The sequence below is a fragment of the Acomys minous genome (genome assembly GCF_964271855.1).
Source record: "Acomys minous genome assembly, chromosome: 7".
NCBI lineage: Eukaryota > Metazoa > Chordata > Mammalia > Rodentia > Muridae > Acomys > Acomys minous.
The window spans coordinates 20,788,061-20,803,783 of NC_140488.1; the positions used below are offsets into that span (position 1 = coordinate 20,788,061).

Consider the following 15,723-nt stretch of genomic DNA (forward strand, 5'->3'; position numbering starts at 1 on the left):
TAATGTGAAATACTTCAGGGAGCCACGCCCCCTTTCAAGAACCCTACCATGCCAAACATTTGTCCTTCCAGGGTACGCTGCAATAGTCTCTTTCTACGGATTCAGAGAAGACCCCAAGTGTGCACAGGAATACATTTCCATGGTCTTTCTATGCTATAGGCACAATGCACTAGGGGGATTTTTGTTCCCCCACCCACCCCACACCCGCCCCCAGCGCCTGCCATTGGCCAGAGGAGCATCTTCAGCGCGTGCGTCCTGCTCATTGGTTGGTGGGTGGAACAATGCCCATTGGTTACCAGTCTCCTGGGAAGGGGGCTCTGCTGAGCCTGAGCCACAGGGGGAGTAAGATGAGCCTGGGTGTCCCCAGGGCTGCCTAGTAGCCAATGGTACCATCCCCCAGGAGCGAGGCAGGAAATCAAGTGGTGGCACCATGGGTGTCATGACATCCCGGACCTTCTGCTGCTACTGTGTCTGCTGCATCTCTGATTGCGGTTGCAGACGTTTCTTCCGCTCGCTGTGCAGAGCATGGGTCTTCTTTCAGTGGAAGATTGCGTCTGTCAAAAGAGAAAGGACACACATGAAAGGTACCCCTTGGTCACTTGGCGCCCTATCTTCCCGGCAGGAAACACCTCGGGGAGGCTCCACTTAGCTGGGATCACAAAGGGGACAAAGAGATCAATAGAGACCTGCAGCAGTCCACAGTGGCTGTTGAGGGTGGCTTGTCCCCAGGTACCCATGCCTTGGGGTGAACCTTGAACCCTGTACCGAATTCTCTTGGTGTGCCAATGATTTTGACCAATTCAAACCACCGGGGACACAAAAGGCCTCTAAGAGCTTTTCTTCCACTTCCGGGAGCCCGGGAGCACTCGAATTGGAGCCCAGATTTGGTCTTGCTTCCCACCCCAGCGTGCATTTGGAGGGAAGAATAGAGTCAGTTCTGGCACATTGCCATGCCTGGTAGATCAGGGCCCAAGGTTTAAGGCTGCTCACTTTGTGCCCGGCAACTCGCGTCTCACCTTTAATGAGCACTCAAGCTGAAGGCCTGCCGGGGCCTAGGATTCCAACACACTGTCCTGAGAGGGATGGCATCCAAGCTTTGAAGCCGTTCTGATTTGTGTCTGGTGATTCAGTGTGCCTAACAGGTGATTCGTCTTCACGAGCAACTTTTCCTCCTCCTCCTCCTCCTCCTCCTCCTCCTCCTCCTCCTCCTCCTCCTCTTCTCCTCCTCCTCCTCCTCCTCCTCCTCCTCCTCTCCCCCTTTTCCTCCTCCTCTTCTTTTTTGTTTTTGTTTTTGTTTTTCGAGACAGGGTTTCTCTGTGTAGCCTTGGCTGTCCTAGACTCACTTTGTAGACCAGGCTGACCTCGAACTCACATCAATCTGCCTTCCTCTGCCTCCCGAGTGCTGGGATTAAAGGCGTGTGCCACGAGCAACTTCTTAAGAGGACTCCTAGTCTTGCGGTGCCAATCGTACAGCCATTTGGGCGCGGAGCAGGAGAGGGTCACAGGTTTGATTCCAACCTATGCTGCATAACTAATGAGAGCCTGGGGCCTGTCTAGGGCCACGGTGTGAGCCTTGGCCTCAAGAAACCAAATATCTTTGATGAATTCTCTGGTTGTGGTGCTAGAAATGGAACCCAGGGTTGTCGTCATGTAGGCCACCACAGGACCCCTGAGCTCCCCTCCTGGTCCTTTCCTCTTAATGTAGTTTTGAATCAAGGACTCACTCTGGTGTGTCCAAGATGGCTTCGTGCTTGATCTGCAGCTTAGAAAGGTCTGGAGCTTTTGATCCTTTTCTGATGTTCTCCAAGCAGTGAGGTTTACATAGATGTGCCCACAGACCTGTCTCTGGTGAGCCCCTCCAATCTCTCCGTGGGGTCTATCAGTGCAGTGGCTTACATACACAGACTTAGTGCAATTGCGGTCCCGTAAAGAGCGCCTACCTCCAGGCACGGTGATAGCAATAGCATTTGGACTTTAAGGCGTACAAGACACTCAGGGTTGTTAGGGGTTGACGCATATGTACCAGTTATTGTGCGCAACAGAAATGGAGACCTTGACTGCAAAAATGGTCAGAGAGGTCAAACAATGTATCTGGGGTTACGCAGACCATCACTGAGGGTCACTGTGCTTATAACAGAGGCTATCGGGATACCGGCTTGTGCTTTTAGCCGGGGTCCTCCTGTGCGGAGCAAGGCAAAGCCAAGATTTGAACCTGGACAATCTGCCTTCAGAATCCCACAGTGATCGCCATCTTGTTTCCTGTCCTTCCCATCATGCCTCCTGTCCTCAGCATGCGCTCCACGAGTCAGAAGCATTCTGCTTGAAGCTGGACATGTTTGTGTAACATCTCACGCTGGGGGAGGACTCATTGCGGTGGGCACCTTCTCTTGAGATTAGTTCATGGCACCTGTGGTGTCCCCAATTCACAGGTGAACCGCATACTAAGGTTGTGAAGGGTGTCGTGACTAGTTGCGGGAAAGATTGGGGCTGGATCGAAGAGTGTGTCTTCTTTAGCACCGAGAGTGTGGCTGGCTCCGTGTATCTGCAACCTGGAGATAAAGTCCTTGCCTTTGTGGAGGAAGACCCAGTGTCGCACGACTTGAAAGCCACCGAGGTAAGATTCGCGAAGGTTTGGAAGGACTCTCTTTTCCCATGGGGCTTTCCACCTTGCTATCTCCTTTCAAAGCAACCTCTCTACAGCACCCATATAGTGTAAGTCATGAATGCAATTTCCTGTTGTCCTGTAGCTGTAGGTTCCTCTTTGCTTGTGTGTGTGTGTGTGTGTGTGTGTGTGTGTGTGTGTGTGTGTGTGTGTGTGTGTAAGAGAAAGAGAGAAGCAGAGAATGAGAGAGAGAGAGAGAGAGAGAGAGAGAGAGAGAGAGACAGACAGACAGACAGACAGACAGACAGACAGACAGACAGACAGACAGAGAATATGAGTACAGGATGGGATAGGTTCTCCTAGGATCAAAGCCTCCTCCAACCTCAGTCTTTTGAGCATGGCGGATGTGCCAGCACACCCAACCCTAGGTTCCATGTTTTACCGTGTAAAACCCAGAGTGAGTTGTCCCTGTGTTCCAACAGCAGGGTCCCCTTAGATCACCATATTCTCAGGTGAAAGTCTGTTTGCAAGGATGCCTTCCCAGGTGCAGGCGCTGTCCCAAATGAGGTGCCTGTCAGTCTTTCAGAAACAGTCACTGAGCCAACACAGACACTCCACTGGATTCTCCCTTTCAGGTGTGAGATCCGATGATTTTTGTGGTTTCTAGAGTTGTGAAGCTAAACCCCAGAGCAAAGATTTGGTGAAATTACCTGTTGTTACCTATGTTGCGCTAACTGATACTCCTCCCACAGTCTGCCTGTTTCCCAGGATCTGTGGGGAAGGGTTCTGAACATCCAAAGCCTTGCAAAGGGAAAAGGGAAATGCAGTGTGAGGATTCCCTAGGGAGACTGTGGAAGTGTTCCGGGGGAACACCTCCATTTTTATTTTCTGACAGCCAAAGATCAACAGGACGCATCACAACTATTTGCATAGCAAGCAAACTGGGACACTGCTAAAAAAGAATAAATGCAATATATGTAGGCTCCGTGGGTCATTGTCACATCACCACCTTTTGACCTCTTTGGGATTCATTGTTTATGTGTTACGTGTAGCTCTTCTTGTTCGTGGGGTCGGAGGAAAGCACAGAGAGTCTTACACTAATTCCCAAGTCACCCCTGTATTAAATCGAGTTTTCCACCACGGTTTACTTACATTTGAGCATTTAGCAAGCCTGCACTCAACGTGTGTGCATACGCAGAATGAGGCTCTCTCTCTCTCACGCCCTGTTGCTTCCCACAAAGTCAAGAATCCCTTACCTGTCCATCACACTGAAGGGTCGCCTCCACTGTCCTCACAGACATCTGAATCTGTCTGCATTCCCTGTGGAGTTAAGGGGGCAGGGGAGACTGTGGCAATGGATCCTGGATATGGGGCTTGCGGGTAAGCTCATTGGGCACTGTGGCTGTGAGGTAATGTGGCGTCCTGTGCAATGGACCATGCACCTGGGGGCATACGGTAGCGCACAGACAATGGCCTGGGGCTTCACTCCTCAAGGAAAGCCAGTTTGGGAGAAGCGACCATGGAATGGGATTGGGCAGCGGGAAAGACCCCAACAGAGAAAGGATTCCCAGTGAGCCAGCTGTTCCCCCGCAAAGGAGGATGAGTTCAATCTGGAAGCTTGGATTCCATCAGGGCCTTCACCACCTCAGCCTTCCACAGGCAGCGTTTAAACATACGAGATTCCATTTTGAACTTAATCATGTTTCACAGCTGCTTCCTTATCTTGTAGGTTTGTGTTGTCTTGGAATACTGTGCTCTCAGAGAGCCAAGCTCCATCATCCAAGATTTATCAGCATGTGTTTCCTACGTGAAGGAAGACATCGTCTACCTCGCTGATGAGTACTTCTTCTACCTAGACAGCATTTCTAAAGGTTGGATTGACATTGGAAAGACATGCCACACCTAACGTGTTGAGGTCTCAGGGTAGGCATGGTTTGCCCGGGCTGCATCTGGGGAGCTTCAGCATTGGAGAAGGACCCTGGGCACTGAAAATAAAGTGCAGCAGAGAGATCAACGGGGAGTTTTTGTAGGCACCACACTATCATTGTTAGGTGCTGAGTAGTTGAATGCCCAGGAAAAAAAAATGGACAAGTTTTTCTTTCGCATACGTACCGAACTCTGAGAGTAAACCTCATTAGAAATCTTTACATTTTAAAATCTGTACTTAAAGTGGGTGTTCTGTGTGTGGTGTCTGCTTTGGTGTGTGTACATGGGGACTCTGAATGTGACCCCTTAACCTGTAAGTTCTCCAGTGTTCCCAAAGCAATGGCTGGGATAGGTAGCATTTGCCCGTTTGACTCTGCTAAGGGAGTGGAGGAAAAGCAGTGTCTAAGCACCGCACAGTGCCATTCGGCCTGGGAATGAATAGGCCTCCTGCGCTTTACCCCGAATTCTCTCTTGACTGTGGTTTTGCAAGTCAGTGTAAGCAGTGCAGTTTTGCTTGGCAACAGTCACAAGGGAATGGCTTGTATCCAGACCCTTGTAAAGATGAGGCTGGAACCGGGTGGTAGAATTGCCTTCAACTCGATTTTCTCTTAGCCATCTTAGGTTTTCAGCCATACAAAGGGGACTGGTTAGATCTGGAGTATTCTTTGGAACACAGCTCATCAAAACTCACAATACACTCACTGAAGGCCACAAGACGCAGGCAACTGGAAGAGGTAATTGTTTTCTGTATTGTTGGCTTGTCTCAGAGCTTCCTCGGGTGATATTTGTGACTAGCTATCTGCGGGGTGTCCTGGGAAATGCAAACACAGGGAAGCTTATATATCCTGGAGCCCTTTGCCTAAGCGCTAGGACTTTGTAAGGAAGCAGCTAAGGGTAGCAGGACGCACATGGACATACTCTGCTTCTGAGGCACAGAGCTTCCTAGGGGTGGGGGTTGTTACTTGGGATCCTCTTTTTTAAAAAAATACAGGAAGAAGAACTCAGCCGTCCAGAGAACATTGCCCTGGAGGCAGGAGTACAAAGTGTGGGGGTCTGGGGGCAGTGGTTGAGCTCACCTGAAAGTGAGTTTTCACAAAGATGCAGGTGAAATCATGAACTTGAAGTGTGAAGGGGCAGGGCGGGGTGGGGTGGGGAGGAGAGTGTGCTTCATGCTGTTTTTCTCTTTCAGTCAATCCTTCATCCATCAACATTGAGCACAGGGGCTAATGGCCAGTGGTGATTAATATCTAGGACATGAACTCTCATGAGCAGGACAGAGCCACTGGAGTGCCTCCTCTTTAAATGGTGTGAAGGGGCATGTGGAAGGGGAGTAGGAGACACTGCACCCCAGCTTTGGCAGTGCAGCAGGCAGGACAGGAAACAGTGACAGAGTGGGGCCAACAAGTGGTTAGAGCCAGTGTGCAGGGACAGAGCCTGACCAAGGGTCCTGCTTCCGACACTCACTGGCACACTTTCTCGTGACAGGTGTGCGTGACCAGCATCCACAGACGAGAAGGAATGCTGAATCACACTATCTTTTTCACCTTCCACTCGCTGAAGCTTCCCAATGGATACACCCCTCTTGTAGGCCACATGGTCAACGTGGTGATGGTGCAGAGCATCAGGCCCAAGTACAACTGGAGAGCAATCTCGATGAAGCCCGTGGAAGCAGTGTAGTGGGCGCGGGCCTAGAATCCCTCCTCAGGGCCTGTTCTATATGAATAGAGGGCCTGGCTGAACACAAACGCTTAGGGCAGGGGTTCTAAAGAAAACGTGGAGCATGAACTTTCCGGCCAGCAGGATGCCTAGATCTATCTCCAGGGAGCTCCCCTCAGTGTCGGGGTTCCCGCGCTAGGCTCAGCTTTGTGATCCCAGTCTTCTAGAGAATGAATCCCAGCAAACCCTCCACTTTCAGTGAGAGAGCACACGAGAGCAGAGTTCCTGCTATTGATTTCAGTAAATGAATTGTATGAGCAGATACAGTACTTTGTGCCCAAGGCCAGCTGACCACCCAGTCCCCAGAACAGAAATGTTCAGCTTCCCGTTAGAGCATATGGACTTTTCACACAAAAACATCAGGGCCCCTAGGTCTGTGGGGACTCTGTGAACGTGAACAGGCTGGTGGCACGTGGGGAAGCTGGCTGGACAATTCGGACAGAGAGAGTGGAGCTTGGACAATCGGGTATATGCCTGTATTGGCAGATGGCATACAGACCCACCACCCACGCTGCTGGGAATGCTGTTGTCACCAGTGTGCTTTGGTCCTGGGGTGCTCTTGGTGACAGGCAGGTGTCACCTGACACCCTAGATCCAGCCTGCTTTTAAGAGCCTGAGCAGAATTCTCTGTCCCAAGAGAAGCCCCCCACTTGGGAAATGGCAGCCACTCTTTCTACCTCCTCCTCTTTCTTCATGGACTTCCCTGCGACTCTGGCCTCTTTCTCACTCATGAGGCTACTTCTTCTGTCCAGCCAGGCTGCCACCTTCACCTCAGCCTCTCAGCTTCTCACACACCCTCCTGCTCTGTTCCTTAGGATCAGGGTCTCCCCTCCAGCCCCCTGCCCTTCTGGCCAGCCACCTCACCTTATCTCCACACCATTTCCTGAACTTCCTGCCACCCTACTTGGCACCCTCCTGTTCTTCAGCCTCCTGCCCCCTCCTCCCCTGGTCTCCTGATGTGCTTTCTAACCCCACAGCCCTCTTCCCATCTCCACAGCCTTTTCTGTCCTTCACACATTTTCCACTTCCTTCCCTGTCCCCCAGCATGTACTCTGACCCTCCCTTGAGCACCTAGCTTCCTAAGCCTTCTGACAACTTCTCCCAGCTCCCTGCCCTCCCTCTCAATCTTCCTCCCTCCAGCAGAAGCCCACCCTACCAGGAGCCTCCCGCCAGCCCCAGTTAGTCCTCTCACCACGTAAACCCCACATTGCTCCTAAGCTTGCACCCTCCCCATAGGCCTAGGACACCTGGAACCTCCTAAGGGTAACCTGGGCCTGCTTCGCTCCTCCTAAGGTTACCCTGGGCCTGCTTCACTCCTCCTAAGGGTACCCTGGGCCTGCTTCGCTCCTCCTAAGGGTACCCTGGGCCTGCTTCGCTCCTCCTAAGGGTAACCTGGGCCTGCTTCACTCCTCCTAAGGGTACCCTGGGCCTGCTTCACTCCTCCTAAGGGTACCCTGGGCCTGCTTCACTCCTCCTAAGGGTACCCTGGGCCTGCTTCACTCCTCCTAAGGGTAACCTGGGCCTGCTTCGCTCCTCCTAAGGGTAACCTGGGCCTGCTTCACTCCTCCTAAGGGTACCCTGGGCCTGCTTCGCTCCTCCCCATGGATGCTCTGCATTCTTCCTCAGCCTTTAGACCTCCTCTTGGACCACCACACCACACCCAGTGCACCTGCCCTCCTCCACCTCTGACTCCCATCCTCTCCTCAGGCCACTCCATGCCCTAAACACCCCTCAGTCCTCCACAAGCCTCCTACCTCCATTCAGACCCTCCCTCCTCTCTCCCCAAGTCTGTGTCCTCCTCCAGCCAGAGGCCGCTGCCTTCCTCCTTGCCGTGATGCCCTCCCATGGCATACACCCTGCTGCTCTCCTCCAGACTTCCCCCACGCCCCACTCTTCCCGCATTTATCAGCCTTCTGTGTCATCCAAGCCTCCCACTATCTCCTTAAATACTGCCCCTCCCCCACCCCACTGTCATGCACTCCTCCTGAGCCTACAGCCTGCCCTAGGGTCTCCCAATCCCGGTGCCTACTGCTGCCATAAACACACTGCTAGGATCTCCACGCACTGGTGCCCACATGCCCACTTGCCTACCCTTCCTTGGATGGCATTCATAATCCTCAACTCCTAACATCTAGATGAGCCACATCTCCTGAACCCAGCCTCCATTCCTTACCAGAGCTTTCTTCCCTCCCCTATACGCGTGTATTACTCCCCCTGCCCTATCCACTTGAGCTTCTCTGCCTCTCTACAACTTTCTTTCTTCCCCCAGGCACCCACCATGAGTTTGAGACTCTTGCCCTACTCTGAGACCATCTACACTCTCTCAGGCTCACATCATACCCCGAGGCTCCTGCTCTCTCTCCTTAGTCACCTTCCTCCACAGGCTCCTGTACTACCAGACAGTCCCCTGGCCTCTGCCAGACACCAAGTTTCCACAGGAAACCTCTCCCTGCGTCTGCTGGTTCCACCCAACCCAAGGCCCCAAGCTCTTACCCTTCCGGGGCTGCTCTACCCAAACTGTCTGCCATCCTCCAGGCTCACACAGTCACCCTGGTCGTTCTGCCCCCCCTCCTCCTCGGCCTTCTGCCTTCCTCCACTTCCTGTTCACCTATGGCTCTCTGGTCAGGAATGCTCCTGCCTTCTTCTCCAGTCTCCTCCATTTCATGGGCCTGCAGCCTTCCCCCACAGCCTTCCAACTTCCTAGTCTAGATCCTGGGGTGCTCTGCAGACCTCTGCCATTCACTAGCCTCCTAATGCCCCCTTGATCTTCCCGGCCTTCACCTCAGAGCTCTCTGACGTCCCCCACATCCTGCTGTCACCCTCAGCCTGTAGCTGTCCTACTGAGGCTGTGTCCTTCCATTCTATCTGGAATCCCGGCACCTCCTTCGTGCCCACCTGCACATCAGGAGCCTCCCTGCTTGCTCCCCCAGCCTCCAGCCCGACGACTAGGCCCCACCACAGATTCTGCCCTCCAATTGAGCTTTTCACCCAAGTTCAGGTTCATTTACCCACCCACCCGTACCCACCCCCCCAGGCTTTGCCTCTCCTCCAGTCTCTTAGTTTTTCCCTCTCAGCCTCTGGACCTCCTCCACCAGGCTGATAGCCTTAATGGCCGCTTTAGCAATTCCTCCTTAGGCTCACTGTCTCCCATAGCTTCCCAAGGTTCCTTCGCCTCCCTCCCCTCCAGCCACCTCCACTCTTGCCAGGAAGCCTCCTCTGCACTCTCCTCCAGCCCCTCACACCCCAGGCTGCAACCGAGCTTCCCTGAGAACGTCATTTTCCGACCATCTCCGGAGTGAACTCGACTGACTCTTCCCAAGCGTCCTGCCTGAAGTCCCCAGCTCGTATCATGGGCCACGCTCCTACAGCCTCCTGAACGTGCTGTTGTCACCCCCTTCCTTGTAGACAGCCGTGGCCCACTGTGGTGACCGCTCCTGTTGCCTACCCTCCCTTGAGCCTCCCGCCCTCCTCCTGAGCCTGCTGTCGCCTTCTTCATTCTGTCCCATCCTCCGGGCTACTGCCCTCCCTTACCCTCCCACCATCTCAGAGCCTGCTGCTCTCTTCACCAAATCCTTCCTTGCACATGGTCCCGTCCTCACTGTCCTCGTTTTTCTCGCTCCCCACGAGCTGCCTATTTCCTCTCCGAGGTCCAGATCTCCGTAAAGATCCCCATGGGGCCTCTTACTCACTCAGTTGCTTACCTCATCCGCACCTTTGTTCTGTTTATCACACTGTTCTATCTGAACTTTCTGCCCTACGTGAAAGGCCTGTGTGACTGTTCTGACAACCTAGCATGTTCCTTGTCCTAGAGGAGGCCAGAGGAAGGCAGGATGTCTGCTCCCATGGACTTTGGTTGAAGATGGCTTGGATCCTGGGTCCTGCAGAGGAGCAGACCATTTTCTTTTCTCTTTCTTTCTTTCTTTTTTCTTTTTTTGTTGTTTTGTTTTTGTTTTTTTCTTTTGTTTTAGTTATTCTTTTTGTTTAAATTTTTAAATTTTATTTTATTAATTTATTCTTATTACATCTCAATGGTTATCCCATCCCTTGTATCCTCCCATTCCTTCCTCCCTCCTGTTTTCCCCTTACTCCCCTCCCCCATGTCTGTGAATGAGGGGGACTTCCTCCCCCTGTATATGCTCATAGGGTATCAAGTCTCTTTTTGGTAGCCTGCTATCCTTCCTCTGAGTGCCACCAGGTCTCCCCATCTAGGGGACGTGGTCAAATATGGGGCACCAGAGTTCGTGTGAAAGTCATATCCCACTCTCCATTCGTTTTCTTAATGGCTGAGGCCGTCCTCTGGCCCCAGATTGTTCCTGTCTCTAGTTAAGTTTTGGCCCCTCCCTGCAGTCTCCTTTCCTCTCAGGCTCCAGCCTTTCCATGCATCTTCTGTATTGCTCCTCATTTGACTTCACACCGCCTGTGCTCCCTCATTTCCTCCCCAGCCTGCTGCCACATCCAGGCCTCCTACTGTGACCCCCATCCTCCTGCATACTTCCTCAGCCTCCTGGACTTTCACCGCATCTCCTGCTGACCTACACATGGCTTGCGTCCTCCATCCTAGCCTAGCCTTCTGTCTTCTCCTGCAGTATGACCACCCCTCAAAGCCACCCTCCAAGTCTCTGAGCCTAGCGCTATCCTAAGTCTCCTGACCTCTTCCCATCTCCCCTCTGCCTGCTGAGTCTCAACTGGATCTTCCCTTGCCTGGTACCCAGATCCCTAAGCATCCTGGGACTGCTTCTAGAACCTGGAGTCCTAATCTCCCCTAGAACTTCCTTCCCTCTTCCAGCCTCCTCATATGCCCCCCTAAAGAAAACCTCCTTGTCTTTAGCATCCTGCATCCACACCCAGCACTTCCATCCTTCCAGACTTCTGCCATCCCTTCCCCACTCCTGCCCCTCCCATCCGATCTGCTCAGGCTTGGGCCCTCCTGCTTCCTGTTTTACATTCTTCTACCCTATTCCCAACACTTTCCCAACCCTTCCCCTGGATCCTGCCTTTCCCTGTCCTCATTCTCCTCCCTTGTACAGCTCAATTTTCACCATCCTTCTGCCTTCCCAGAGCTCAGTAGTACCCTCCTTGGGAGCACTGGGCCCTAACAACCAGCCTCCCACTCCCCTGATACCCTTCCCAGTCTGCTCACTTCTCAATGTCCCTGAAAACCTGCTGGGGCCTTTTACTTCCCCCGCAAGATTGGAAAAGTTTCGTTTCAGTGTTATATGAGGTGGCGCAACAACTGCAATGGTTGTCATGGTGGTGAAGGGAGGCAGAGAGAATAGAACAATAGGAGGAGGGAAATAAATGTTAGGACAGAGCAATTACTTGGTGAAGACTGATATGCTGACTTAAGACAAGTCCAATATGATGATACAGTGATCAAATGATGTCATGTTGCAGCCTTAAGAACTTGGCACATTGTGGAGGAACCTGGTAAGATAACCGTTCACTTTACAAAGATATTTCAAGGGCCTGGGGAAGCCTTCACAGAAGTTTTGCAGAGACTGGGATCAGCGCTAGATAGAGCAATAGCAGATGCTGACACCAAACAGCCATTGAAACTCACTATGGCATACGAGAATGCTAATACAAATGTAAGTGGGCGATTAGACCCTTAAAGGAAAGAGGAGCTCCATTAGATCAATGGGTAAGAGAAACAGTTAATATTAGCTTTCCAGAACATCAAAACAATATAGTAGGTCAAGCTGCGACCAGAGGTCCAAGATACCATAACACTCGGTGCTTTAAGTGCAGCAGACTTTATCATGTACAAAGAAACTGTAAGGTTAAAAGTGTCAGACCTCAAAATAGCAGGTGCACTCAATTTGGAGTAAATGAGGGCAGAACAAGGGGCATCTGGCCATGATGATTATGAGGTGCTGAGACTTCCAGGGTATTGTAGCCGACGTGGGAAAGGAAAACACGGGGCTAGAGATTGTCAATCCAAAAGAGATGTGCAAGGTAATATCTTACTGGCGGGAAACGGTGGGAGGGACCCATAGGCTCGGGGCCCCAGCACCAACAATACAAGCCAAATTCCGCTGGCTAGTCCAGAAATAACAGGCACACATGAAAATAGGAATTAAGTATTAGTGATCTAAGGCATGCTACTAAAGGCATCACAGCCTTGGATCTGGCCTCAGATATATATATTACACTATCTCCACAGGTTGAATGTTGCAAACTGAGTACTGATGTTTATGGAGCTTTACCTTTAGGGACAGTAGGAATAATTCTGGGAAGAAGTGGGTTGACTTCCCAAGGTCTTATTGTACATACCAGTATAATAGATTTGGATTGTAAGGAGGAAATAAAAATCATGGCATATGTAAAGAAGGAGACACAAATTAATGCAGGAGATAGAATTACTCAGCTAATACTGTTTCCTTACATTAAAGGCAAAGCTGCTCCAGTAGAATGAATAGGTGTTTTTGGATGTACAAGGAAATGTGTGTACTGGCAAACAATGCTTAATGATTAGAGACCTAAATTAATAATACAAATGAACGGTGTTGATTTACAAGGTCTGGTGGATACTGATGCGGGCATCATGATTATTTCAAACAAGTACTGGAATTCAAGTTGGCCACTTCAGAAGGTTTATACAGAAATTATAGGGATTGGTAAATTATCTCAAATACAACAAAGCATACGGTGGTTTAAATGTGTGGGACCAGAAGGGAAGACAGGGAAACTGAGACCCTATGTGACTAGCATACCCATAGCTCTATGGGGAAGGGATTTCTTACAACTCCTGGGTACTCAAATTAGTGTTCCTGCAATCACAGCAGTCAACGATGATGAAGCTAGGGGTGAAATGGCTCATGCTTTTGGGGAAGGTGTTAAAATGAATAATCAGGAGCAACCGCAAGCTATGCCCATTGTCCAAACTGAGACAGGTATTGACTTTCCAAGTTTATAAGAGGGGCCACTGCTGATGTACCAACAGCCTTGCCCCTAAAGTGGATTTCAAACAGCCCTGTGTGGGAAGAGCAGTGGACCTAAACAAAAGAAAAATTGCAGATGCTTCATCATTTAGTACAAGAGCAACTGGAGGCTCAGCATATAGAAGAGTCTACTAGCCCTTGCAATTCCCCCGTGCTTGTAGTAAAAAAAGAAGTCAGGCAGCTGGAGGATGATAACTGATTTGAGAGCAGTAAATAAGGTAATCCAACCAATGGGTCAATTACAGCCTGGAATTCCTTTACCTTCCCTGTTACCCAAGTCTTGGCCTATAATAGTAATCAATTTAAAAGTTTTTTTTTAAATGATACATTTGCATGAGAAGGATAGGGAAAGGTTTGCTTTCTCAATACCTACACTGAACAGTAGTGGTCCAATGAAGAGATACCATTGGATGGTACTTCCACAGGGAATGTTGAATAGCCTCATTTTATGCCAAAATTTCATTCAAAGACCATTAGTAATAATTTGTAGGCAGTTTCCTCGATCTATTATTTACCATTACATGGATGATATGTAGTTGGCTGATTCTGATTGGGAGACTTTAGAAAAAATGTTTAAAGAAGTACAAAGCAGTCTGCCATGCTGGGGATTACAAACTGTGTAGAAAAAATACAAAGAGGAGATTCAATTACTTATTTAGGCTATAAGATAACTGAACAAAAAATTAGACAACAAAGGTACAGATCCATAGCGATCATTTGCAAACACTAAATGATTTTCAGAAATTAATGGGCGACATTAACTGGTTAAGGCCTACAATTCGACTAGCTACCTATGAGTTAAGTAAGTTATTTCAAACATTACAAGGGGATTCAGATTTAAACAGTCCAAGGTGTCTAATAGCTGAATCAGAAAAGGAGTTAATTTTGGTAGAACAAAAATTACAAAAGGCATATGTGGATAGAATTGATCCTAAACTTGGTTGTATTCTGGTTATTTTGCCTTCAAAATATTCTCCTATTGGGCTCCTTATGCAAAGGGAAGATAGAAGTATGGAATGGGGTTTTCCAGGGAATAAACAAAGTAAGAAGTTGAAGATGTACATTGAAATTTTTTCTGAGTTGATTACAAAGGGAAGAATAAGATTGTGTCAACTATCAGGGACAGACCTGTCAGAAATTGTGGTGCCTCTTACTAGTTCTGAAATCATGTCACTATGGGTAATTAATGAAGATTGGCAAAGGGCTTGTAGTAACCATTTGGAAGAAGTTAATAACAAATTCTTGAAAAGCAAATGTATACAATTTATAAAGAAAACTAATGGGATCCTTCCAAGTATTGTAAAGAGAACACCAATGCCAGTGGCACCCACTTTCTACATGGATGAAAATAAGATGGGTATGGCTGGTTATAAGTCTGATAAAATGACCAAGGTGATTAAAAGTCCATTTACTTCTGTCAAAAAATCAGAATTATATGCAATCCTTATGGTACTGTTAGATTTTTCTGAATCTCTTAATATAATCACTGACTCTCAGTATGCAGAAAGAGTTGTTCTTCCTATAGAAATTACTGAATTTACTCCTGATAACTCTGAATTGACTATATTATTTACAGAACTGCAACAGGTCATCCGAAGTAGAAACTATCTCTTGCATATTACTCATATTCGATCCCATACAGGTTTACCAGGTCCATTGGCACAAGGAAATGAGGAAATCACCAATTATTAACAGAGAATGTACTTGAAGCCTCAAAATTTCATGAGAAACATGATGTTACTGGTAATGTTTTGAAGAAAAGTTTCCCTATCACTTGGCAACAAGCCAGAGAAATAATTAATAGATGTCCTATGTCTTTGTTGTATAATCAAAACCCTTTACCTTCTGGAGTTAACCATAGGGGTAGAAAAAGGAATGAAATCTGGCAGATGGATGTGTTTCATTTTTCAGAATTTGGAAAACTAAAATATGTACATCATACTATCAATACTTACTTGGGATTTAGATGGGTAACTGCCCTAAGTTCTGAAAACGCTGATTGTGTAATTACTCATTTATTGGAAATAATGGCAATTATGGGGATACTTGCACAAATAAAACTGATGATGCTCCTGCATATGTGTCCCTTAAGATGAAGAAATTCTTTACATGTTATAATATTAAACATATTACTGGTATACCACACAATCCAGCAGGGCAGGCAGTTGTTGAAAGAGCTAATCATACATTAAAAGAGATGCTTATTAAGCAGAAGGGAAGGGTAAAGAACTCCAGGGACAGACTAAATAATGCTTTGTTGACTTTAAATTTTCTCTTTTATTTTTTATTAATTAATTTATTCAGATCACTTGTATCCTCCCATCCCTCCCTCCCCTCCCTCCATCCTTTCCTCCCTCCCCTCCCTCCCTCCTTTCCTCCCTCCCCCTCTCTCCCTCCTTTCCTTCCTCCTCCTCCCTCCCTCCGTCCCCTTCCCTCCCTCCCCTTCCCTCCCTCCCCCTCTCTCCCTCCTTTCCTTCCTCCTCCTCCCTCCCTCCGTCTCCTTCCTTCCCTCCCCTTCCCTCCCCTTCCCTCCCTCCC

At 49.1% G+C, this 15,723-nt stretch overlaps 1 protein-coding gene across 2 annotated transcripts; it reads left to right on the forward strand.

The window, feature by feature from the left end:
- The first annotated feature begins 319 nt into the window (after positions 1 to 319).
- LOC311601518 (cancer/testis antigen 55-like) lies at positions 320 to 14,923 on the forward strand. 2 transcript variants are annotated; one of them, XM_084789012.1, is made up of 5 exons: positions 320 to 584; positions 2,430 to 2,614; positions 4,332 to 4,473; positions 5,141 to 5,262; positions 14,828 to 14,923. In XM_084789012.1, the coding sequence occupies exons 1-5, from the start codon at positions 431 to 433 to the stop codon at positions 14,891 to 14,893; spliced, it is 669 nt and encodes a 222-aa protein (XP_084645138.1). In that variant the 5' UTR covers positions 320 to 430; the 3' UTR covers positions 14,894 to 14,923. The 2 variants fall into 2 exon arrangements, with proteins under 2 accessions (XP_084645138.1, XP_084645137.1); XM_084789011.1 differs by lacking the exon at positions 14,828 to 14,923 and adding an exon at positions 6,014 to 6,496.
- The last annotated feature ends 800 nt before the right edge of the window (positions 14,924 to 15,723 follow it).